The sequence below is a fragment of the Micromys minutus genome, assembly GCF_963924665.1.
Source record: "Micromys minutus genome assembly, chromosome: 28".
In the NCBI taxonomy this organism is placed as follows: Eukaryota; Metazoa; Chordata; class Mammalia; order Rodentia; family Muridae; genus Micromys; species Micromys minutus.
This window is the reverse complement of record NC_137963.1, coordinates 18,856,533-18,884,023: the sequence shown is the minus strand read 5'-3', so window position 1 is coordinate 18,884,023 and position 27,491 is coordinate 18,856,533. Positions and strand designations below refer to the sequence as shown.

At 42.2% G+C, this 27,491-nt stretch overlaps 1 protein-coding gene across 1 annotated transcript; it reads right to left on the bottom strand.

Annotated features, from left to right (window-relative positions):
- LOC308438704 (thioredoxin domain-containing protein 8-like) lies at positions 1 to 23,777 on the bottom strand (the record flags this gene model as incomplete). Its single annotated transcript, XM_080940176.1, has 6 exons — positions 1 to 63; positions 1,431 to 1,496; positions 16,147 to 16,212; positions 18,335 to 18,394; positions 21,956 to 22,060; positions 23,754 to 23,777. The coding sequence occupies 6 exons, from the start codon at positions 23,775 to 23,777 to the stop codon at positions 1 to 3; spliced, it is 384 nt and encodes a 127-aa protein (XP_080796302.1).
- Positions 23,778 to 27,491: the final 3,714 nt, after the last annotated feature.

The following is a 27,491-nucleotide window of genomic DNA, read 5'->3' as shown; positions in this document are numbered from 1 at the left end:
TCACATCAGCTCTTGAATCTTCTGTTCCAGTGTTTCAACATCAGCTCCGTGAAATTCAAAAATCTGTTTCAAATACACAAAAGCCCCCCCCCCCAATTTATTAATTCAAACATCAAAGTGCCAAGGAGTTTTGTGTCTGATTGTAAAATTGATTCCCATTTTCATAATTTTTAAGACACTTCAAGTATAAATACATATTGAACAGATCAAATTCGTGACCCTTATTATTTGTCACACAATCAGGCACACTCGGTCGGCATGGCCATCCACAAAGTGCTACCTTTTCAAATAGGTGATATGAATATCTCTCCAGGTCCCTATAGTTCTTAATGGATTACTGAAAACACACTTCAGTGAAGGAGAGGGAGAAGCCCAGTCCTCGAAATTAGAGCATATTATATATCATTATTAGATATGTGCCAAGGGCTAGATCAGTTATTAACACAAGTTTCCAAAACTAAAAATCATTTTTGACTTCTGTCCTGGTTCTAACAATGCATGTTTTGCATGTTTTTTTTTCTTTTCTTTTTTTTTTTACAGCCCAAACTCAGGGTACACTTTGTAGTGGATGGTTATTTTAGTTGGTGGTGTTTTTTTTTTTTTTTTTTTTGTTTTGTTTTTGTTTTTTTGTTTTGTTTTGTTTTGTTTTTTTTGGAAGTACATGAACCCATGGACTCTCTCTAGCTTTCTCTTTTTGAGACAAGTTTTAGGAAGTCTAACTGAAGTCCTGATCCCCCTGCCTCCAACCACGAAGTGCTAGAATTACAGGCATACGGCACACCCACCCTGCTGGGATGCCTTTTAAATAGCACTCTTACATTTGGTTTGGGAAGATGGCTCAGCCGAAGTGCTTGGCATGCAATCATAAATGATTTAAGTCGGATTCCCTAGAACCCAACTAGAACAGTGGAATTTGTGTGATGGCAATCCTCGAGCTGGGGAGGTAGAGACGGGTGGATCCCTGGATCTTGATGGACAGCCAGTCTAGATTACTTGGTTACCTCCAAGCCAGTGAGAGACGCCAAACCATCGAGATGGATGGTACCCCACATACACTCACATGGATATATACAAGTGCATTACACTTAATAAAACAAGGATGTCAACTCATCCTTTGAACCATTAGTGTGCCAATCCTAAGTGTATTAGTCATTTGGGTCCAGGGAAGAATGTAAGCAAACTGAGACCAGGCTCAATCAAAGACAGGAGCTTCTGGGAAGCAGGTTTTGAAGCCAGGAATGTGTTAGGACTTTGAAGTAGAGGCTAGGAAATTCCAGAACAAAGCTCAGTGCTCAGTGCATTGTAGAGAAGTAACTGCCCACACCTCAGGTCTCCGCTTCCCCCCAGCAGCATCTCCTCTGCATCATCTGCCATTCTGTTAACTCCTTGAATGTAAATCCCTGGTGTGGATCACTTCCATCACTACTCACCTTCTTGCTCCTTGGTCCACTTCTGAGACAGCACAGTATCCTTGTGAGTCTTGAGAATGGAGTGACCTATGTGTGGGTGCAGAATTTCATGATTTATCTGAGTTGTCGGCATGTATTCATCTCCCTATAAGTAATTCCCCTGGCTTTCGGCCAGGGGAGGAAGGTGGCAGAAGGAATCTGCCAAGGGTCTCTTTTCCAGGGCTGGGGGCAGCTCAGTTTGCATGATGTTTGCCGAGCATAGGTGAAGTTCTAGGTGTGATTCCCCAGCACCTCATAAACCAACTGTGGAGGTGTGCGCCTGTAATCCCAGCATTGGGGAGGTAGAGAAGGCGGGAGGATCAGAAGTTCAAGCTCATGACCTTCACAGAGAGTTTGAGGTCAGCCTAGACTACACTAGACCTTGTTCTTCTAATGGTCTGGGGGGTGGTTTTTCCCTTGGGAGCTGGAAGGGCAAGCACCAGTATACAACAACAGTGGCTCCCACTTAACCTCTTTTAGACACTGTGTCTAAGTCTTTCTCTTTTCTTTTGCTAAAGGGGAGCCCAATCCAATCGGAGGTAAGAGTGAGACCATCCGACATAAAGAGCATCCACAGACAAGAGATGGTGTCTGCTCTCATGACCGTCACTGTGTGATTCCAGAAGATCTTCTGGACTCCCAGGGCTCCATTAGAAGATACTTCTCAGGGGAACAAAATACTCACGGGAAGAAATACAGAAACAAAGTGTGCCACAGAGACTGAAGGAAAGGCCATCCAGAGACTGCCCCATTCAGGGATCCATCTCATAGACAGTCACCAAACCCAGACGACAAGAAGTGCGTGCTAACAGGTACCTGATATAGCTGTTTCCAGAAAGGCTCTGGCAGAACTTGAGAAATAATGCTCTCACCCAACCACTGGACTGAGAACTGGGTCCCCAATGGAGGAGTTAGCAAAAGGACTGAAGGAATTTTCAACCCCACAGGAAGAACAACAACATCAACCAACCAGAGCCCCCAGAGCTCCCAGAGACTAAACCACCAACCAAAGAGCACACATGGAGGGACCCATGGCTCCAGCAGCATATGTAGCAGAAGATGGCCTTATCAGGCATCAACAAGAGGAGAAACCTTTGACTCTATGAAGGCTCAATGCCCCAGTGTAGGGGAATGCCAGGGCGGGGAGATGGGGGGGAGTGGTAGGTTAGTGGAAAACACTCTCATAGAGGCAGGGGGACAGGGGATGAGATAGGGGAATTTCAGAGGGGAATCTGGAAAGGAGATAACATATGAAATGTAAATAAAAAATATCCAATAAAAAAAAGAAGATATTTCTCCTTTCTTTTCAGAGACATCCTCAGTGAATCACGTTGTGTTTGCTTATGTTAGCCCATTTCCTACTTCAAAGGACAGGGGGAAACTCAAAAAGAGGGGCTGGGGGCCCCACTAGGCAGAATTCTCTTATTGTGTCTCATAGTGGGATTTTACAAGTTATGAGGTGCAAAAAATGGGGCGCAGCTCTCGAGATGATGATTTGCATGATTACGGGGTTATAAGATTCCCCAGTCTACAGCTACCAAGAATAGCCAGGAGCAATAAGACCCATGGCTACTGTGGAGTCTGACCTCTTTCTAGAGATACATTGAATCTACCACAGGGGGACTGTCACCCACTGTATCACGTGAGACAGAATTTCAGAAATGACTTCTAAGTAAAAAGCTTAGAGAATTCTTATGAGGGAGTCACATTGTATCACCACATCCAGACACCCCGCCCACTCAAGTCCTTATCCCTTCAGTGCTCAAAAGCTACTTCAATTATGAGTTCTTCACACTGAACTTTCTTTCTTCTTTCTTTCTTTCTTTCTTTCTTTCTTTCTTTCTTTCTTTCTGTCTGTCTGTCTGTCTGTCTGTCTTTCTTTCTTTCTTTTTTTTGATTATTTTAGTTTTAACTTTACAAGTAGAATTCTACTGACTCTATTTTCTGTCTGATTTCCTTTGCTCAGTACCATGGTCATGGTGTGTTGAACAGCAGACTATAAGCATTCCAGTGTTCCTTTAGATGAGTAGAGTGTGCCTTTTCCACTTGGGCTACGGGGAATGATGCTGCTAGGAATATTCTTGTCTTTGTAACTGTGGGGGTGGGGCAGCAGGAGTTCATTCTTGGTGCATATCTAAAGAAATGGCACCATGAGGTTAGGCTTTGGTAGAAGTCCTTTGTGTCTCTGTCTCTCTCTGTCCCACTCATGAAGGATCTCATATAACCCAGGCTGGTCTTCATCATGCCTGGATTACCCTGGATGGCTGTGAATTGCTCTATGCACAATCACACTCAGTCTTTAACACGCTGGGGACTAATGCCTGGCTGGCGAGGCAAGCTTTCTACCAACTGAGCTACATCTGCAACCCCAGGAACTAGCTGTCCCTGCAAAAGGATGAACCTTCTAGTTGCTCCACATCCTGACGACACTGGCTATCACCAGTCTTTGCTTGTCAGCCATTCTGGTGGCTTTAAGTGACATCACCATTGCTCCCTAATGGGTCACCTTTAACGTGGACTATAGCAATAGTCACATAACTTTCTCTGTATTGTTTTGAGCCTTTTATGCTCCCCCTACGACCATGAATCCCAATGCCACAAATGTACTTCTGAGCTCCTTTTCAAGCTTCTTCAGTGTTTTCTTCCTCACCAAGGAATCCAGTTTTCCAATGATGTCTCAGTTTTGTCCCCTCCACCTTACCACCGCTCCTCACATGAATTCTGAACCCTAGAAACTCAGATAATTCACTCACTTATTTAAGACACACGTACTGAGGACCACTCATCTGAAGCACTTGGCTATAAGCTCTTCAGATCTTGAAATATTTGAAAATAAATAAGGAGGTGTCTTGGGAATGAGACTCAAATCTAGCTTGGAATTTGCTTGTGATTCATGTATATCATCTATAGATAGTCTGATGTCTGCTCTAATTTCTTTTACGGTGCTACGACAAAACACTCTTGCCAAAGGCACCCAGAGGATGTTAGGATTCATTTCATCTCGTTACTTCCAGGTCACTATATGTCACTGAGGAGTCAGGCAAGAACCTGGAATCAGGAACCGTGGAGGCATGGTGCTTCTTGGATCAGTCTCTGGACCACTCCCTGGTTCATGCATAGTTGGTTTTAAACAGCCGAGGACACTGACTGAGGGATGGTGCCACCAATGGTGGGCTGCTTACTCCCACATCAATTAATGATCAAAACAGTCCCTCACAGGTATGCCCACACAGACTAGCCTGACTTAGGCAGTTCCTCAATTTGACTCAGTTGAGTCAAAGATGACTCTAGCCTGTGTCAAGTTGACCATTAAGGGTAACCAAAGCAGGAATTCTGTACAACGCTTTCTAATTCTTTTTCTTAAAAATAAGTCTGTGTACCTTGAAACAAGGAACTTTGTACAGCATCCTGCTGGTACAAAGTATCAGGTTCTGGAACATTTCTGACTTTGGATGTTTGGGATACTCACATGGTTTTCTTTGAGCACCTGCATTTAATGAGTATCTACAGTGAAATAGACCAATGTGAGCAAAACAGACAAAATCCCTTAGGAACTCATATGCTAATAATAATGTTAATAATAATTTCATGTGATTGTTGTATTAATCATGGAAACAATTCCAGACACACCCATGCTATGCTATAACTCTGCTTCTCACCAACTAGTCTCATCCCTCCCTGACAGCCATTTCCTGAAGCCTTCTGAGACGTTTTCTTCACCGTCCTATAGCGTTCTGAACTTTCCACTAAGACATAATTGATTATTTTTCATCAGTTTAAGGACAGACACTATATTTTTCATCACATTTTTAGTAACCAGTTTGGAACTTTCACATAATTAGCTTTTATTAGAGGTCATTTTTGGTCATTTAAATATGAATTCAAGGGGCTGGAGAAATGGCTCAGTGGTTAAGAGTGCTCTTCCAGAGGTACTGAGTTCAAATCCCAGCAACCACATGATGGCTCACAACCATCTGTAATGAGGTCTGATGCTCTCTTTTAGTGTGTCTGAAGACAGTGACAGTGTATTCATATATATTAAATAAATAAATAAATAAATAAATAAATAAATAAATGACTAAATCTTAAAAAAAAAAAAAAGAAAACATGAATTCAAGACTCTGGGTAGTATTAGATTTCAGGAATTAAGTTCTCTCCACTCTCTCTGATGTTTAGTGGTCACTGTCAACTTGATAGAATTTAGAATCACTTGGAGATTGGCTTGTGAGCATGCTTGTGAGGATTAACTGGATAAGACCCATTCACTGAAGATGGCACCATTTGCTGGGCTCCTGGACCTTGTAAGTGAAGAAAGAGACAGAGCAGCAGAACTCGCCCACGGGCCTCTCGTTCTGAGTGCAGAGGGAGTAGGGCCAGTTGCTGTTGCTGCCTTGATCTCCCCACCATGATGGACTATACCTTGAATTGTAAGCAGGAATGAATCATTTCTCTCCTAAGTTGGTTTTTTCAGGGTCCTTTATCACACAGCATCAGGGAAGAAAGTAGGCATCCTCCTTCCTGCTTTCTTGCCAGCCTTTCCTTTTCCTTCCTTCCTTTCTTCCTTCCTTCCTTCCTTCCTTCCTTCCTTCTTTCCTTCCTTCTTTCTTTCCTTCCTTCCTTCCTTCCTTTCTTTTCTTTGTTATGCTGGAGAACTGAACCCAGGGCCTTCACACACAGCGGCAGGGACTCTACCACCAAGCTGCATCCTCAGCACCATCGTCTTTCTATGTCTAGTCGACCAAAAACAGACATTACATTTTTGTATCCTGTGTAGTGTGGGCTTTGCATCTTAGTTAGCAGACTAAGTAAATGGGGGAAGGCCACTGATCAGAGCTGATGCCACAAGGGGCCTTGCTAAGGAGAGCTGTGCGGCTGTCCTGGGATACTGCTGGGGGTTAGGAGACCAACAGTGCTTGCCTAGAGTCCAGCCCTGTTGTCTCGTAAACCTTTAATCCTCTCTAGAGTCTTTATAACAACCAGTTCAATATAAGTGCTGTATAAGGAAGGAGCTGTTACTTTGTATTGTTTTAGGAATAATAAAATAGGGAAGTTTGTACATCTTCAGAATAATTCTTTTTATATATTTCTGATCTGTTGTTGGTTGCATGCAACAGTGTGGAATCCACAAAAATGTAAACTTAGCTATTAATGGCTTGTGAATTCTGACCAATCTTTTAAACCTGGTGCTGTGTTGTGTCTCAAAGGCTTCAATAAGAAGCATCGGGGAAGTTTACAGCTCTCTTATGCTGCCTTTATTTTCAAGTTTTCTGCATCCCCCACCCCTCCGCTTTGAGATAGGGTCTCACTGTGCAGCCCAGGCTAGCCTTGAACTTGCAATTCTCCTTCCTCTGCTAACCAAGTGACAGAATTTCAGGGATGCCACCACACCTAGCTAGGTCATTCTTCATGCATACTAGAAATAATTGCAACAAAATAGAGAAGATTCTGCTTTGGGTTTTTTTTTTTTGTTTGTTTGTTTGTTTGTTTTGTTTTGTTTTTAAGCCAATGGGAGGAGGGAGGCTATGCAGGACCAAAGAGCTACCCAAGCTCAACATTATTTAAAATGTCCAAACTTTCATTATGGACATCCTGAAACACACAAAAGTAGAATAATGAAGTAACTCTTTCCTGACTCACCTGTCACATAGGTCTAACCAGAGGCTTCTGTGTCAAATGTGTTCTGACATTTACACAAAGTCTATCACTATTACTGGGAAAATCCAGTGGTCTCTTCCTGAGAGATGGATATCCAAGAGTCAAAATTAGACAAACGATGCATGCCATAGGACAATGATAACAAACCAGCCTTAGTCGGTTGAAGTATAATTTTTGGTTGAGTGAACACTGAAGTTATATTTGGACCAGCTGCACGATTCAGACCAAGCTCATCAATTTCCCAGCCATGCATATTTAAAACAATAGCAATCCCCAAAGTACCAGCCACAGTACAAGCATAAACAAACCAGCGCAAAGCACTAACCCATGCGAGACCTTCTTGGAGGATGACTGTAGAGATGTTCGCCATACAGTTCCCTCACTGATAACAGCACGGATAAAGGCAAAACACACCCTCACTTTAAAAGATGGTGCAAATGGGATGGAAAAGGTAAGTTTAACAACAGCAGTTTAAAAAGCTGCCTCATCTGAGAGGTGGGAACAACAGTGAGTGCTGGTGACTCTATCTTGATGCCTCCCTCTGACCCCACTCCACCTCTATCCAGAACTACTTACATCATGAGCACAGATTTGAACCCTGTTGGCTTTCCTATGCCCCAGGCAGACCTTGGCAATGGAAGTAGCTCAATTAAAATCTTTGGAGTTGAGCTATTATATCTAGAAGGCACCTAGAAGAGACACGCTCAAATTCTAGACACGGCAAAGAGCCCGCAGATGGCTTTTGTCTCCAACACTTATCTTTATCTCAAGGATGGCATCTTTGAACTCATTGTAACTTCTAGACAACGATGAAACACTACTTTATTCTTTTCTTCCTGCAGCTGCTTTCGTGCCCTATGTTTTGAGCATCAGCAATACAAAGGACTGCAGAACTACCTTCCTCTCTCTGTGGTAGTAACCGACTTTTTTTTTTTTTTTTTCAGATAGTACTCATTTAGAGCTTGGTAGACTATTCAAATGTGCCGTGAAAATGCAAAGGTAAATGCTGAGTTACATAAACAAGCAGGCATGGCTCTGGTCTGGTGTGAGTTCCTATGACTCCTAGACAGTCACCTCTAGCTGGAGCATGTGAATTCTTATTCTGTGCCATCAGCAGACTCTGTTTAGTAGACACAAGGCTGCTGCAACATCAGATCCTCAATACCGTGCGGCTTACCACAGAAGGGGATGTGGTGTGATGTTGAATTCATCCCAAGCCACATTGAGAATAGAAAAAGAACTGTGGCTCCCAGAGATGAACATCTACCTGTCACCGGGAATGTGGAATGGGCCTTTGTTCTTTGAGGTAAACTCAGCTTCCAGGGTTATTCTCTTCAATGGCGCATACCCACCCTCATGTTTCCATTGGGAAGCCCAGTGTTGGTTTTCTATGACCTTTGGCTTATCTCCATCCCCACTCTCACCCACCCAAGTGCATAGCAAGTGTCCCTTAAATCTAGATGAGGGGGCTGCATCTAGAGAAGATCATCCTGAGTGAGATAACCCAGTCACAAAAGAACAGACATAATATGCAGTCACTGATAGTGGGATGCTAACCCCAGAGGCTTGCACTGCCCCAGAAACAACTCTCAGACTGTATGAAGTCCAAGAAATAAAGAAAACAAAAACTATACATATATTCACAAAACAAGAAGACTTTGACTATTTCCATGTTGCGTTTTGTTTTGCATGTACTTTACGCTTATTGCAACTAGTACGTTTTCAATGCATACTGTCAAGCCCTTGAAAAAAATCAAGTACTGACTAAAAAACATATTCACATGGTTTTATGTAAAATTTATTTTAATGTCTGAAAAAACAGTACTGACAAAAATGTATAATTTTAAGCAAAAAATGTTTAAAATCTTTAAAAAAAATAATAAGCTGTTAGTCTTTTGTGTAGATGGAAATATCTCAAGAAACACTTCTTGTTATGATTAATAATTTGAGTCTTATTTGTAACAGATAAGAGACCAATGTATTTTCCATGTATTTTCATGTTAAAAAAAAATAAATCTTGTTTTGAAGACAAAAAAAAAAATCTAGATGAGGGAATAAGCTCCTGTCTATCCTCTCTTTATGGAGGATGCTCTAATTAAGGGCACAGGTATACTTTCCCCTCAGTCCTGGTAGACATCTTGGGAAAGTGAGCCTACTTTCCCTTCCTCAGACAGGTGAAAAGCTACCACTACCCTGTCTTCACGTCTAGGCCTTGAGAATTGTGCAAAGCAGCAGGGCCTTTTGAAAAGCTGGGCAGGTCCCCTTCACCCTTGCAGGCCTAGATCCTTCCTCAGGTGGGTCATTTCAATGTCTAGATTTTAAGAATCATTGTGCCAGGAGTCCTAGCTATAAACTTTAGGAGTGGCATTTAGCATCAGAAGTCCTCATGATATTTGGTTATCTGTGTGACTCCTTGTGAGAAAAGAGCTAATGTCTGGCTGCCTGAACCTTGCATGGCTCTGGAGCAATCTGTGTTCCCTAACAAAACAGACCATCAACAGATCTTCCCAGAGTCTACTAACCAGTATTTTGTTTCCTGGTTGCTTTTATTCCACATTTTTTTATGCAATAAATCTTGACTCTGAGTACAACTTGTTCCCAAGTCTTCTCATTTCTTACAAATCAACAGCCCATTAATGTTTCATCAACTCCCAGGACTGTGGATCTCCGAGTATGATCTCAGTGATTGATTGCTTTGGACTGGGCAATGGATGTGGCCACACTTCATGTTGAGTTGCTTTGTCTAGACACCCAAACTGGGAGTCTTCATCTAGGTTTACATAGCAATGGCTGTGTAGCAAGATGTGTATGTGATAAACATCCTCACTACGATTGAGCCTGCCTCAGTCCCTGAGTTTAAAAGGGTATCACTAAACAGAATCATCTGCCCATGTGTGAAGATCACTGTTGGAAGCAAAGTAAACACATCTGTGTCCTCTAACAAGAGAGGCTATCAAAAGGTCTTTCTGGAGAACACTAATGGGTATTTTGTTTCCCAGCTGCCTTTATTCTATAGTCTTCATTGCAGTAAATCTTAACTGAGTACAACTTGTTCCTGAGGCTTCTCATTTCTCATAAATCACCAAATGAAACACTGCCGTAGATCAACAACTGAAAGTTCAGAGGGCTGGGTTTAAAAATGTAAAGGGTGGGAAACCCTCAGTAATCAAGATAAATGACATTTATGAATTCACTATAAATGAAAATTAACTATTCAAAATCAACACAAGGGCTGGAGAGATGGCTCGGTGGTTAAGACTGACTGCTCGTCTGAAGGTCCTAAGTTCAATTCTCAGCACTTACACGGCCGCTCACAAGTGTCTGATACCCTCTTCTGGAGTGCAGATGTATATCCAGACAAAGTACTCACATGTACAGAGTATATTAATAAACAAGTCTTAAAACTGTCAGAAAACGCCCAGTGTAAACTCTTCAATGATCAAAATATCGAACATCAAATAAAAGCATGGTTTGTAACAACAGAGGGTGATTCTGCCTAATTCTTAACATGGAGAAGAGAAACAGCATCCTCTTAGTTGCTAAGACAACAGCAGTATCCTTAGCAGTGGTACTAAGAATTGCTAAACAGAGCTAAAAGCTGACGCACTTAGCCAACTTTCCTTCCGTCTTGCTTAGATTTTAGACTCTACACTTCTCTGGCAAGAGCATTGGCTACTCTTGGGGCTGACCAACAGTTAAAGAACCTGAAGACTATAAGAGACTTTTTAGCCTCACTAGGCAGAACTCCCCTTGGTCTGCTGTTTCTTTAGCAGGATGGAATTTACGATGTAAGCAAGTGATAGTGACTTAGTGTAAGCAGAAGGCATTTGAAGAATTTAAATGGCCTCTCATATGCTTCATTTTTAAAAATTCTATTTACTTATAATTTTGTAGGGAGAAAGGCGTGGCTATATTGTTAAATAATTCAGCAGTAACCTATAACCTTCAAATCAACTATAATAAGTATACTATATGGCGTGCATCAAGCCCAGTGCTTTGTACGTTCTGGCCATTGATTGAAAAACTTCAAGACAAATTTCAAAGGTAAGTATGATAGTGCTCATCTCCCAAAGAAGGAAAACGAGCAGTTAAAGCGCTGGCTGCTTTTCCGAGGACTCAGATTCAACTCTCAGAGGACCAGGGCTCAATTCCTAGCACTCATGAAGCATTTCTCAACTGTCTGTAACTCCAGTTCCAGGGGACCCAACACCTTTATTCACACATACATGCAGGTAAAAAGCTAAAGCACATAAAATAAGAATAAAATTGAGCCTTAGGATGGCTTGTTACATTCCTAAATCTCTCAGTAATACTAAGGCTCAAACAATAGTAGTCTAATTCCCGAGATAGAGAGACAGTTGCTAGTACTCTCTGCAAAGAAGTAGTTAGTTAGGATTCTTCAGACACATGCCCTTCCTCATTTATTTTTGCTTCATCTGAAACACTGGGCATCATTATCTCTCTTCCTGGTCACTGTATGTGAACCCTGTTCAGTCCTGTCCTCTTTCTAGCAAATGATGTAGAATGCTTTTTGTCTTTATACCTGATTTGTCTTATGGCAGATGCCTGTTGGAAATGACACTCATAATGTCAACAGGAGCCTTACAGTTTGCAGACATCTGGGAAAAGCTTCCTCCAGTTTAATGTGAGAGTCCAGCAAAGGATTACACATGAATGACTTATTTATTAGCATATACATGCCCATTTTCTATTTCTCTTGCTAGTGGGCCCACTTACTGCTTCAGGAAACCATTTACTTTAAGGCAACAGATGGAAGTTGCAATTAATATTGATAGTTGGCTCAGGCAGAAGCAATTGGCCTAGACTTGCCAATTCTTTGTTTTGTCTCCTTTCCTATACTCTGTAGACATCTGCATACTATGAAACTAAAATTATTAGTATAATGGGGCCATTGTTCAATCTTTGAGGCACGGAGTCCCTTAATATCATCTATATATATGACACATGTATGTATATTCATGTTTTCTAAAGAGAGTTCATAGCCTTTAGTGAATTTTTAGAATGGTCCATAAATCAAATTTATGATCTACATATGCACACATGCATACACACACACACACACACACACACACACATTTTTCAAAATATATGATGGTGTATAGTTTTACTTTTTATGATCTTAGTTTCCTAGGTAACCATGATCTAAAAACATTCCATAGAATTCCTGAAATAAACAAAAAGCCTGAAATTACATGCTACTTTGCAAAGCATGATTGTAGATTATCCTGAAGCTGTTTGTATTTTAATGTTAATTCCACTTCCCCAAGAAGGGCTGCCTAGTCAAATGACTCCAGTTGAACCTTCCCATTTTAATTAGTAAAATAAAGGAAAGCCAGTGACTGGGCAGGGTGAGGGAAGTAGAGAGGGCTGAGAAGTTGGAGGAGGTCAGAGGACAGAGGGTGGAGGTCTTGGCAATGTGGAGCTTCCTAAGGACCAGCTGGACACAGGTGGGATTAATTGGTGTTAAAAAGCTATGACCATTAAGGATGTTACAGGTATAATATCTCATATAGAAGGGCAGTTTGTATCTTTGTCTATTTGATGCAATCTTGTTGGGCTGTGGTGATGGCTCAGACTGGGTTCCAGAGGTGTGCGTAGCTCCAAACTAAAGTTGGGCCTGAGGAGTGAGACCTCAGGGCTGATAAAGAAACAAAACTGCCATGTTTTTAAATATTTACTGCAACACATGATGACATCTCATGCTTAAGGGGTGGATGGTTCCTTCCACCTGCCTATCACCCATTTCTGTTGTCTTGTCATCAGACCAATGTGCTTTTATGTTCAAGTAACCCTTGTTTGTACTTAATAATAGCCTCAAATGGTAAGAATAATGATTGGTGGCTAAAGAGAAGCTACAAAAGACTTACTTTACATGAAAAGGTAAAAATTCTTTACTTACTAAGGAATAAAAATATTATATATGTTTTTCAAGATCTACAGTAAGAATGAATAGGGTAACCACTCAATGTTATGTATAGGATCATTCAGTGATGTCTGTGGTTTTGAGCATCTGCTGGTGGTCTTGGAATGAATTCTTTTTGGGTAAAGGGGGACCAGTGCATGTACAATAAGGCACTACAATCATGGTATCCTGGTTACAGAAACTAGAAAAGGTCTTGGGTACTCCACCTACAAGATATCACAGGAGGGAACTTATTTACCAAAGCAAATCTTCCTGGAACATGATGTTCCTTAGAATCTAAGGCTTAGATGAAAACACTAAGGAATACAGCAGAGAGGAGTTTGCTGAACCTGTGCATGTGCACCTGTGTGTGTGTTTGTGTGTGTGTGTGTATGTGTGTGTGTGTGTGTGTGTGTGTGTGTATTCACGTTTGTACAGTGGTATATAGAGGTAAGAAGGTACTCTTCATGTGCTATTCACCTTTTTTTTCTTTTTTGAGATAGCATCTCTCACATGGTATGGAAGGCTAACCTTGTTGGCAGCAATCCTCAAGATCCTCCTGCCTCTGTCTCTCCAGCACTGGCATTTCAAACACACATGGCCACACCTGGCTTTTCATATGAGAGTTCTGGAGTTCAAATTCAGGTCTATGTGCTTGGGTGACAAATTTTTTGACTGAGCCATATCTCCACCCCATGACAGCCATTGTTTAAAAAGTTTTATTTATTATATATAAGTACACTGTTGCTGTCTTCAGACACCAGAAGAGGTCATCAGATCCCATTACAGATGGTTGTGAGCCACCATGTGGTTGTTAGGATTTGAACTCAGGACCTCCGGAAGAGCATTCATTCAGTGCTCTTAACCACTGAGCCATCTCTCCAGCCCAACAGCCATTTCTTACATCACAACCCTGTCAACCAACTTCCCCACACTGCTCAGTTAATTATCATCATTATTATTATTATCATCATTATTACTTATTCCCTTTACATCTCATTAACGGTCCCCCTTCCTAGTCACCACCTCCCACAATTCTTCCCCCAGCCCTCTCCTCCCCTTCTCCACTGAACAGGTGAGAGCTCAGTGGGAACCCCCCTAACCTGGGACACCAAGTCTCTGTGACACTAGAAGCATCTTCTCCCACTGAGGCCAGACAAGGCAGCTAGGGGAACATATCCAATATACAGGCAACAGTTTTGGGACAGCCCCCACTCCAGTTGTTTGGGAGCCACATGAAGACCAAGTCTCACATCTGTTACACGTGTGTGGGAGGCCTAGGTCCAGCCCATGTATAATCTTTGCCAACCAACTTCTTATATGAAAAGTTCCAGCAGCCAGGGAAAAACATGTAGCTTTTTGTGTTTTGTTTCCTTTTTTAAAGTTCTGTTTTATTTATGATGTCTATACGCTAAAAATGACCAGAGGAAAAAATGAAGAGCAAGGAAGAGAGTAAAAGCCTATGGATGGTCTAGTGTGGGAATGTCTGTTTGGACATGTTGGAGACATGGTGGTAAGGTGGGGGCAGGGTGTCATATAATTTGAGCAGTGGAATTAAGCCTGAGATTTTTGGCAACTACAGAACAAAAGGAGAATCCTAGCGCCTCCTATCTGATGCATAGGCACACATTGTGTTTCAAAGGAGGCAAATTTTCTCCTGTGTTTTAGGGTAATTTACTTAACTTTTTTTTTTTTTTTTTTTTTTTTTTTTTTTTTTTTTTTTTTTTTTTTTTTTTATGCTGAGCACCTTCAAAAGGCACACTGCACAGTGGCTGATCGCCAGATGTCTTATGGGAAACATAAAGACATTTCTGGAAACAATCCTTAGTAGAAACTGTACTCTAGTCTTTAAAAAACCAAAATGGATAAAAGGTACTTAATTTCTTCCCTAACTCAGTCTACAGTTACACGCCCCAGATTCTGGATGTGGTTTTTAGTACATGAATTTAATTTTTCTCTCCTCTTAAGAAGACAGTTGGTGGCAATGAGAAGCCTTCCTGCCTAGCTCTCCACACAGAAAAATGTAAGTGAACGCATCTTTCTGCCTGGTCACCCCAACCCCCTCCATTGCAATGATTCTACAGATCCCTGTGAGACAGAAACTGGAATAAACAAGTTTGGAAGGGTCATCGTTTGATTCCGGGTGCAATGGGGAAAGTGAGGTCTGATGGAGCGCTAAAGATCTGCTCAGGCCTCGTTTTGAGATTTGAGTCAAGAGAAGAAAACAATTTAGAGTGTTCCTTCTATGGCCTCTCTCTGCATCCTTTTCTTGGCTCTTGCCTTTGGCATAGAAGGTTTTTCTCATGTTTTGTTGTTATTTTTGGCTCTTTTTTTATACAATTATATATACTAAAAGATCAGAAATAGATGCATTCACACCGCTGTGTAGAGACTGTTTCAAATTATTTAGGTTTCAAAAGAGATTTTAGTTTTTATCTATGTGTCTCTCTGTGTGTCTGTATGCATTTGCATGAATGTGCAGGTGTCTTCAGTGGCCAGAAGAAGGCATTGGAGACGGGGCTGCAGATGGTTGTGAGCCACAGAACGTGAGTGCTAGGAACCAGATTCTTTTTCTTTCCTTCCTTCTTTCCTTCCTTCCTCCCTTCCTTCCTTCCTTCCTTCCTTTCTCTCTCCCTCTTTCTTTTTTTCTCTCTTTTTAAAAAGATTTATTTATTTAGTATATATAGTTATCTTCAGACACACCAGAAGAGGGCATCAGATCTCATTACAGATGGCCATGAGGCACCATGTGGTTGCTGGGAATCAAACCCAGAGCCTCTGGAAGAGCAGTCGGTGCTCCCAACCACTGAGCCATCTCTCCAGCCCATGGTGGATTCATTATCAGGTTCTATGTGGCAATAAACTCCTATGGTAGGTGCTGTCCTGTATTCCTGAAGTTTAAAATTAATAGCATCAAGAGAAAATACCTTGACTTAGGTCCTTAAGCCAAATTTTGGCATTGGTTCTAATTTGATAGACTTAATTAACCTAAAAGGTCTATATCTGTTGTCAGTAGAGTTGATTGGTTAAAACCCAGAGATGGAGTTTTGAGACTGAAGATAGGGAATTAGGCTCCTGATAGATAATGGAGTTTAAATGCTGGTTTCCATGAAAACATACCTTTCGGGCGTACTTGAACATCTGGAATGTGGGTACTACATTGATGTTACAACATTCAGTCAATTCCTGGGAAGGAGAAGAAGTGGTGTGAGACCAGAGTTTTGGTGACTTTCCTCTGTACCAAGTGTGCTACTTGGTGATTTCTAAGAAGCTGTGTCTCCAAGCCTAAAGTATCCAAAGCCCGATACTTTACAGAATTCCCCTAACACATCTTCAACGTCTCCAGGGAAACCTTGTGTAGAGAGGGCCATTCTGGCACAAATAGGAGGGGATTCCAGGGCTCTAGGAAAGAGATGTGGTGAAGATCAAGTGGGATGGAGGCTGAGATGCTAAGTGAGCTGGATTTCCACGTTAGCATGCTGTGTCACGGCAGAGGGTTCGGAAAGTCTAGCCCAGGAATACCAGACAGTGAAAAGAGGATGGAAAAGGTGTGTTTACACTAAAGACAGGCAAGGCTCTCTAAGGCTTACATGCTCTTTTTTTAAAGACTTACTACTCTTTTTCCTTCACTATTAATCTTTCCTGAAACCCTTGGAGCCCAAAGACAAGAGGATGGGCAGAATCTCACAATTTTAGCCCGAATCAGACTGCTTCCAAGTGGTGTGTTTTTGTTTCCCTCGTTTAGAAGTTGAATAGAATTAGCTGTCCGTGGACAGCCGAGCTGAGCATCTCTCACTGTCACGGGTGTTCCTGCTGCTTGATTGGCTTTAAATCTCCTTCCCACAATAAACGCAAACAAAAGAAGCATGCGAACACATACCAAATTGTATTTTAAATTATAATTGCTATGGAAACAGCTAATCTATAAGTTATTATTAGAAAAGTGCGTCTTTTGCTTTATCTTAAAAGACATAATTAAAATGCCGAGAGTAACTTGTGTTGGTTAAAAATGTGGGGAAATCAGAGCTCTCTTCCCGTAGTGATCAGAATGTAAAATAATGAAGTTTAGTTCCTCCCTATATGACTAAAGTGCAGTAGCAGCAACCACACATGTAGATATAGCTCCAAGAGAAATCAAAACTTATGCTCACACAGAAACTTGTGCAGCAAAATGTATACAAATATTATCACAATTTCCCAGGTATACCAAGTTGTGTTAAGTTGACAAAACTGCAAACAATTATGACACAGAAGAGAATCAACTTGTAATTTGCTGATGATTTTAAAGCTTGGCTTCAATCCAATGATTGGGTAGGTCATGTTATTTTTCTGCTATAGTTGGAACGCACAATGCCTCTCAGTAGCCTGTACTCCACTTGGAGCTATTGGGATACAGTGGAAGGTAAAAGAGGTGAGGCCTACCAGGGGCCTTTAGTTTGTTTGGGGGCATGCCTTTAAAGGGCACTGTGGGATGGTGGCCCCTTCCTCCTCTCTTTGTCTTCCTGCTGCTGATGGCACTTCTTTGTTCTGCCATACACTCCTGTCTAAATGTGCTTGCCTTCTGCAGGCCCAAAGCAACTGAGCTTTCACCAGAGACTCGAGTTTTCAAAATGGTGAGATAAACCTTACTGGTTCTCTTTATCTTAGGCATTTTGCTATGGCTATTTCATATATGAAACTAATGTAGTTATCTTTCCTTATTATAAATTAACAAAGCCTAGAAAGAATACTTCTGAAGAGATATTTCCTATAGTAAGAAGACATAGTTGGCTCGAGACTGTGAGGCTTATTGTTTTGGGAGAGGAGAAGTGAGGAAGATGGATCTAGGAAAAGGAGGGAAGGATTTCCTGGAGTTCTTTATGCTATGTGAGCACCCCTCCCCCAAAGCACAGGATACCAAATCAAGATATGTCAAATGTTTGTAATCATTGAGCTCGGTTTTAGAAAGTGATTAATAACTTGATAAAGCCTAAGAGTAGTTTTCATCATGGCTTTGTTACAATGTCTGACTAGATGTGAAGACTATTAGGTTGATTGGTTATATCTGATACAGCAGGAAGGGGTGCCATATAGTTGCTAATATTTAAACAAATATCAAAGAATACTAAGTTTTAATAGTAATGTTAAAGAAAGTTGCAAATATTAAATGTTAATATTAAAAATGTTGCGTGAAACGGTTTGCTACATTTATCATGAAAACAAAGGTGTGAAATTCCACGTGTGTTTTAAGCCCGGTAATGTCATCATATTCACAGAGCTCCACAGTGTTTGGGGTTTGATGCTCCACACAGAGAACTTAGGGTTTTACCTTAGATGAATCCACATCCACCTGAGCAAACATGACATTTTGGTATTTTAAAGACATTGCCTTCAAGACAAAAGAATAAAACAACATCAAAATTAGCAATTAACATTTGCACCATAAAGTGTCATTCTGTAAGAGAAGAGATGTATGACTTGGTTGTTAAAGAGATCTAAGCATCATTTTGAGGGTTCATTACAGCCTAGAACACGGAACCCCTCAAGCAAGGATCCACTGCAGGTCTAAGAACAAAGTGAGGATATTCACTTCGAGGTTCAAGAGCAAAAAGCAGAGACACTGGGCTGTGTTTAGTGAGGGCCAGACCTACCCCATCTGGGGTGGGGAGACATAACAGGATGCTCCTGATGACGTCGGGGTATCACCTGTAAGGGTTTTGTCTGGGGTGAAGGGCATGGGCTTAGGTCAGTGTTAGAAACCATGCTGTGGTCCTGGTGTTCCAGAAAAAAGATGCAGTTCTCTGAACCAGTATGTGCTTGGCACTTTTTATCTTCCCATTTCTAACAGTGTTGAGGAGGCTGGTGTCAGTAGAAGGGGTCCCTGGTAACCACCAGCCTGGATCTCCAGCCCACACAGCCACACCCTCTATAATCTATCATATATTGAAACTAGAATTTTTTTTTTTCAGATTCCCTTGTCAGCTGACTTCAGAAGCCATGCAAGAAATGAAAGGTGCTAGAAGACGGGCCGTCTTCTGCTTCTGTTTTGTTCTGGAAATGTTTTTGATAACAAGGTCCCGGCTCAGGGGTACAGGTAATAACTTATGCTGGCACAGATTTATGTTCAAATGGGCATTTTATAGTATCTTGATTTATTTAAAAATCATGTCACAAGAATCTCTAGTCAACTAGGACAAATGCGACTACTCCTGGAAGGTGACCTATGAAGTGTCCAAAGCTTGGCCAAGTGGAGTCAATACCAGAGGGAAGGAGAAGCAGGAAATTACAAGGTTTGAGAGTGCTTAGGTGAGAAGCTCTGCTGCTGGCAATCTCTCCCCTCCCCCCACCCTGCAATTTTGTGTGTGGACTGTGATTCCTTGTAGGGTTTCTTTCTTCTCTGGTCTGTTGCAGGATATTTGATGACACTGTGAAGCTTGGGGTTGAGTTATTTACTGAAAAAAGTTTCTAGTTGTGGTGTGGCTCAACCCTGAGTGTACAGCATTAATCCCTCTGGTTCCAATACAGGCACACCCTCAGCACACACCTTTAGTCCTGTACAATAAAGGTCAGGTTAGTTTGTAGAAGGAAGCAGTGGTGTTTCAAGGTGATGTCTAATTGAGTGGCAGACAAAGTGACAAATCAGAGAAAGATTTGACAGAATAGGATCTGCCCAACTCTTGATAGAAAGGAGGAGAGGGAGCCTACTGAAGGGAGAGCACTGCAGAGTAGGGGAGAGGCAGTTTACTGGGATAGCTTTACAGAGACAGATTGGAAAGAGAGTAAGCCAGAGACTGAGAAGAATCCAGAGAGTCAGAACAGATTGATAGAGTTAATCTGAAGCCAAGCAGAGCAATTCAGGAGGGGCCAGAAGAGGAAAGCCAGGTTGAACTAGTTACGGAGAAGGGTTTCTAGCAAGAACAGCTGAGCTGAACCAGCCAGCCAGAGCTCAGAAAGAACTAGGGGTAAGCTTATTCAGCCGTAAGTTTTAGAGACTGAAAACATTCCAGGTGTACATAAGATTACACAGAGGCTAGAAGCTTCTAGAACTAGGCCAAGGTTGGCAGATGGAGGCAGTAAATCTCCAAGACAACAAGTACTTCAGGAGAATAAAAAAACATCATGTTTATAGTAATCCCTTGAGCTGGTAAAATGAGAGAAAATTATTGTATAATAAACAAAAAGACCTTTGGGGTTTGGTAATATTTTTCAGGTTAATAAGATGATTCTGAGCTGAAGGTGGTGGCACAACTCTAATGATAGTACTCGAGAGGCTGAGGGAGGAGAATCATAAGCCTGAGACCCAACTGGGTTATAGGGGGTAGCCTGTGCTACTTGTATAGCCTGCCACAGAGTGTGGTCTCATCCAGAGCCTTCTAGTGACTTAATAAGCATTTAATTTGTGGTGTTAAAATTCCTGTTTAACTTCACTATTTGCAGATGACATGATAGTGTACTTCAGTGACCCCAAAATTCCACCAGAGAACTCCAACAGCTGATAAACAAGTTCAGCAAAGTGGCTGGATATAAAATTAACTCAAACAAATCAGTAGCCTTCCTCTACTCAAAGGATAAAAGGGATGAGAAAGAAATTAGAGAATCGACACCATTCACAATAGTCACAAAAAATATAAAATACCTTGGTGTGACCCTAACCAAGCAAGTGAATGATCTGTATGACAAGAACTTCACATCTCTGGAGAAGGAAATTGAAAAAAACTTCAGAAGATGGAAAGACCTCCCGTGCCCATGGATTGGCAGGATCAACAGAGTAAAAATGGCCATCTTGCCTAAGGAAATCTACAGATTCAATCACAAATTTTCAAAATTCCAATGCAATTCTTCATAGAGTTAGAAGGAGCAATTTACAAATTCATTTGGAATAATAAAGAACCCAGGAGAACCATTCTCAACAATAAAAAAACTTCCGGGGGAATCACTATCCCTGACCTCAAGCTATATATCAGATCAGTTGTGATAAAAACCGCATGGTATTAGTACAGAGACTGTCATATGGATCAATGGAATAGAATTGAAGACCCAGAAATGAACCCACACACCTATGATCACTTGGTCTTTGACAAAGGAGCTAAAAGCATTCAATAGAAAAAAGAAACCATCCACAGAACTTATGAGGCTCAAAGAGAAGGAAGGCCAGAAGGTGGATGCCTCAGTCTTTCTTAGAAGGAAGAACAAAACGTTCATGGGAGGAAAAAAAGAGACAAATAGAGGAGCAGGGATTGAAGAAAAGATCATCCAGTGACTGCCTCACCTGGGGATCTCTTTCTCCTCTAGTAACTGTACCGATCAGAGAGCAAATCAGAATATAAAGTTAAACAAGATTTGTTTTAATTGGATATGCTCTGCGTTTACATTTCAGTTGTTACCCCTTTTCTACATTCCCATCCCCACTCCCCCTCCCACTGCCTCCATGGAGGTGCTCCCTCTCCCAACCACCCTCTCCCACCCTAGCACCTTGGCATTCCCCTACACTGGGAAAATGAGCCTTCACTGGACCAAAGGCCTCTCCTCCTATTGATGCCAGAGAATGCTGCATATGCACCTGGGGCCATGGGTCTCTCCATGTGTGCTCAATGGTTGGTATTTTAGTCCCTGGGAGCTCTGGAGGGTTTGGTTAGTTGATCCTTTTGTTCTTCCCATGGGGTTGTAGAGATGTGACGCTATGAATTCCCCTTCCCATGTGTAACCCTTCAGCATACCGTGGTGTTTCTTAGTGAACTCCCTGCAGACAATTCCGGTCTTCTGGTATCACCTCATGACATTCCAGAATACTAGCTTCAGGTTCACTGCGATGCTTAATAGCAAGCAAACCAAACAACACAACAGCAGAGCTCCTAATAGTTCGGAAGTAGAAAGACTTCAGAGTGGCTGGGAAAACTTTTGGGGACCTGATTCCTTTGGCAGCTATGAGACAGACACTGGAAATCCTTACCTGGAAAACAGGAGCAATTGTCTTGCAGGGGCCACACCACTTTGCTGCGAACTCTACCACCACGAGCCTAGTTCCAGCAGCGTTAAACAACTCTTTCAGTTCACTCTGAAACCAGAACACAGGGGGAAGTGTGCACGGTCATGAGATCTCACAAAGTCTTGCAAGAAACAAAAGAGAACCCTTGCAAAGGGTGTAAGAATGGAGGGACCGTACCTCACTGTCTTGCAGTCTGAGGTTAGACATAGTTTTCCCTGTGAGTACACGTGAGTGAGGTGATACATTCCAAGACAAGTTAGAAGTCTGCCTTCTAAACGACGTGGTAGTGGCCGCTACCATTGGGTAGTAGCGGGTCAGCCAGGGAGAAACAGAACTAGTAAGGAGCAAGCAAGAACACTGTGCAAGCTGAACATCTGTGCTTCACAATTTTACAGACAGGTGAAAATACATCATCGGTGGTGGAATTTCTAGCTTCCTGGGAGCAATCGTTCACCAAGTGCTAATCCTGTTCATTTAGTGATTCTTCTTTTTTGAGAAGCATCCTAAGTAAAATTCCTAATGATTGTTGATGTCACCTGATTAAAGTCTCCCATCCTGGGGTCTCAGATCACTGTAATGTATGTTTTTGGTGGTTACTGTCCTGTATTACCTACTTGAGGCCTGGGTTTTCCCTGTTGGAGTCTATTCTAGTTTACCCCTATTTCTTCCCCAGCTCCTCATTTGCAGATGGGAAGCCCCTATGGCAGCCCCTATGGAAGCCCCTATGAATGCTTACTGAGTGAGAGAATAAAAGCTATAAGGAGTGTTTCTTACAATTTATTTCCCCACCATTCACTGGAATTGAGATTAGCTCCCCCACTCTGATGGAATCTTTATGCTCAGCCTACTCGATATATACCCCCATCCTACTGATTTCATAGCTAAGGGCCTGGATGTTCACCAACTTTCTCATGGCCAGCCAGCGGTAATGGTGTGGACTCTTCTTTTAGGCAGCTTGGCCCCAGAGCATATTTCTTCAACAATTACTGATTTCTCTCAGTGACGAGCTGCACTCTTTTCACTGTGGTTAAAGGCATAACCTGTGTGCTCATGAACTAGGCGCTAATCAGGTTAGTTCATAATTAGATTAAGTTGAGCAGGGCCTATCTCCATTAAGGGTGGAATTCATTCCGTACAGATGGCATGCTTCCCTTCAGCAAGGGAACTCAATGAGTTCCCATTTAATTTAGTTCCAGGCAGGTGACGTTTCTAAGAAGATGAAGCCACCTCCTGGGCCTGTATCTCGGCAGAATAGATGACTGACTTCTCACACAACCAAGACAGGTCTCTGTTTCTCAGTTGTATCTCTATTTCCTGTGACATTAGGGATTAAACCCAGGGCATAGCACAAGCTAGACAAGGGCTATCTCTAGCCCTCTTGTTACTTTTTATTTTGAGATAGAGTTTCGTTACTTGCCTTGCCTGGACCTTGTATTCACTAAATAGCCTAGGTTACTCTTTAGCTTGTAATTCTGCCACTGTCTCTAGAGTCGATAGAAGTACCAGCCTGCACCACCAAGCCTGGCTTCTCATGGGCTTTTGAGCTTCATGTACATTGTGAGATTCAAGTCAGTCAGAGTTCCATGGTCTCTTCTTTTAGTGAGACCCTATGGCAAAGACATAAAACCAAGAAAAGACTCAAAGGTTGAGTCTCCCTTGACATAGAGCAATGAAGGCGTATTGGGTGGAGAACATATGAATGTCTATCAAGTCTCATTGGATCCTGCTTTTGAAGTGTCCCATGAAGCCAACAAATACTTACCATGTTATTAATACTCTGTACCATGATTGCCATCTGGGACTTGCTGCTGACCCTCTCCTGTTGGTTCAGGTGAATCACTGTAGCTGTCCCATTACTTATGGCGTTCTGGATGGAATATAAAGGTAGCTTTTCTATGACGTCATTGATGGGTCATCTCAGAACCTAGAACTCTGGGACTCTGAACCTAATTTCACTTTTTAGGCTGTGGCTAGATGACAAATTGGCCAGTCAAAACCCTAAAAATGGAGGGTTTTGGATGCAGAAGCCAAGTTCTGGGCACTCTCATCTCTTTGGCATCAAATTCTATACATTTCTTTATTCTCTAGCCTCCCCCCACCTCATCAGAAAGCATGCCCATGAAGTGGCTCAAAGCTAACGTTGTTTAGGGTCTTAAAGAAAATGTTCGGTAGGCAAAAAAAAAAAAAAAAAAAAAGGGCCAACACCTTAATCGTGTAATGGGCTGTCTGTAAGCTCATTGTATGACTCACAGATGCAAACGAGCTTTGCCTTTTTGTTCTGACTCCTTAGACCACAAGGAAACTTCCTTCACACACTCAGAGGTTGGCGAACTCTCCTGTAAGGGGCAGAGAATATGGTAGGTTTTACAGGTGACGTGTATGGTTTTCCTCACACTGTCTTTGTGTTTACAACTTTTAAAAACTGTAAAAAGACAAGTTCTTTGCTAGCAGTCTACACACACACACACACACACACACACACAGAGAGAGAGAGAGAGAGAGAGAGAGAGAGAGAGAGAGAGAGAGAGAGAGAACAAAAGTTAATATTTCTTTCAATCGAAACAACAATATGGCCATGACTTCTATTCCTCAGAGCAATAAGGACAAGAGAAATAGTTGGTTCTATAATAAAATAAAAATGAATAAAATCCTTTTTTGCCCCTCACTCCACACATACCATCAGTATTGTGTTGATGGAGAGACAAGTGCCTGGGCCTGGAGGGGATGCAAGCCCATGGATAACTGGACCTTGGTCTGCTTCTGCTGGTAAGACTGAACCAAAAGTGGTCAAACAGCAAGATGTTGTGTGTGTGTGTGTGTGTGTGTGTGACTGTGTGTGTGTATGTGTGTGTACACACACCCATTTTCTTCTACAGCAATAAGAGGCAGTATTTCCTATGTCTTTGTCCAATATCCCCTTCCCACATTTTTTTCTCCTCCTGAAATGCTTTGCCTATATTGCTCATCATGACCCTGTTGGCAGAACTTGGTACCCCTCTGCTTGATCCTTCCTTCATCTCAATCAGGGTTTGGCAAACTGCAGCCAAACTCCTCCTTCCAAACCACACCAAACCAAAAACAGTAATAACAATAACCACAGAACCCATGCTTCAGAATTATTCAGTCTTAGCCTCATGAGTTCTTCTTTCGTTTCTTTCCGTTTTCATTCAAGGAGGGAAAGCACATATGACGACACAGATTGAGCATCCTCTGAGCAAGGCCTTTCAGCAGAAGCCCGACTGATGCTTTGGACCATAGCTTTGGCTATCATGGTGGGTAGGGGACCTTGTCTGCACAGTCGGATATTCAGTAGCAGGAGAACATCGAGGTTCTACCTATAGGTTTATCCACTCATACTATAGGTGATTGATACAGCAGCTTCCAAGGTTTAATGTTGCTAGAATTGAGTTGGAATTGAAGCTTGGGCCACCTTCACGTACAGCGACAAAGCTGACTTTCAGACACAGCTAATTAAGGACAGACATCTGCGTCATGCTCTGCTTCCTGGACGGTCATGAGGCTGGACCATCCTTCTGTTCTCCAGTGCTAAGACTTGCAGACTCCCATTTGCTGCCAAGTGGCTCACCCAGCCTCGGGGAAAGGAGCGCTACAGGAAGGCATTACAGAAGCCTCTTTATTCCCAGTTAGGATTTAAGCAGCATTAGTAGCCAGAAAACAGTTTTACAAAAAGTAGAACCCTTTAAAAGGAAATGTTTGCTACAATAGTTCATAAATTGTGAAAATTTCTAAGCCAAAGAAAAGTGGTCCCAGCTAAGAACTTTCTAGAATAAAAGATGTCTGGACCTACCTGATTGCCTGCATTGTTCCCTAACATGTGCTTGCATTTATTTTCCAAGACTCTTTCCATTGGAATCATGAACGTCTGAGACAGTCTAGGGAGCGATTCCTTATGCAAAGTTGGTGCTTTTTTTTTTTTTTTTTAATTTTGTTTGCTATTTAAAAACATCTAAACACAGTCTCAAGAGAAGGCCAGGATTTTTAAAACTTCAAAAGATAGCAAGAGAACCAGTGAGCAAGAATAGGAAAAAAATAAGTAGAGAGAGGAAGGAAGAAAAAGAAGCAGGTAAAAAGAAAAAGAACAAAAGAAGATAGAGTTAAAACAGAACCAGCGGAGGAGGGCCAGGAGGGAATCATAGACAGAGAGAAACAAGGACTTGGAATCAAGACTTTAATTGTATGGAAATGAAGAATGGTTTCTCTTTTTTCTTTTAAAGATTTATTTATTTTATGTATGAGTATACTGTTGCTGTCTTCAGACACACCAGAAGAGAACATCAGATCCCATTACAGATGGCTGCGAGCCACCACGTGGTTGCTGGAATTTGAACTCAGGACCTCTGGTAACCACTGAGCCATCTCTCCAGCCCAAGTGGGTTCTGTTTGGTAACTCAAATCCTGTGGACCTTGATCCAAGGTGAAGACCTCATCAGCATCACCTGGGAGCTTGGTAGAAGTGCAGGGCGGGTTTCACATCAAATCCACTGATGAAGAAGGAACCTGCTTTCTGAGACTATTACTCCTGTGCATGCTGATGTTTAAAAAGTCCGACTATCAAGATCCATTTCTAACTGAGGCTCTCCATGGAGCAGTGAACGAGCTACCTCAGGAAGGCCTGGGAGGTGCATACATTCCCAGACCCCACCCCGGACTTGACTCAGAACCGCTGAGGGCAAGGCCCAGCAGGGCGTGCTTTGACGAGTCCTCCAGGGACTGTGCTGCCTGCTGAAGCTTGAGAAATGTTGCTGTCGATTTAAACAGAACCTAACAAAACACAACTGGATTGACTTAGCATGGTCCGGTGCGGGTCAGCTTCAGCACTTCAAAGGCGTGGGGTAACATTCAGTATTTTTAACCCCTCTGTGGCTTGGTGCTAATCCACCTGGGTAGAAACTATCTGCTCAGTTCCTGACAGGTATTAGCCCGTTTGGTTGTTGGATTTGGGGGAGATCCAGAGTATTCCCAAGCAGGACCTTGGTCAACGCCAGTGAGGTGGGACAAAGGGATAGGTCATGATGCCCAGGGCTATTAACCATCATTGTGTGTGTGTGTGTGTGTGTGTGCATATGTGTGTGTGTGAGTGTGTGTGTGTGTGCATGTGTGTGTGTGTGAGTGTGTGTGTGTGTGCATATGTGTGTGTGTGAGTGTGTGTGTGTGTGCATGTGTGTGTGAGTGTGTGTGTGTGTGCGCGCGCGTATGTGTGTGTGTGTGTGCGTATGTGTGTGTGCGTGTGCGCGTATGTGTGTGTGTGTGTGTGAGTGTGTGAGTGTGTGTGTGTGTGCGCGCGCACGCGCGAACACGCTCACACTCGCATCTGTGTGTGTATGCAAATCTATGGATCAAAGCCAAGGCCTTGGACATTGATAGACAAGTGCTCTACCACTAACCTATTACCCCTCCCCCAGTATTCCACCATGATTTTAATACTTTATAACTTGCTATGACGGTCTCTGCAGACCAATGTCTTGTGATACTGATAATT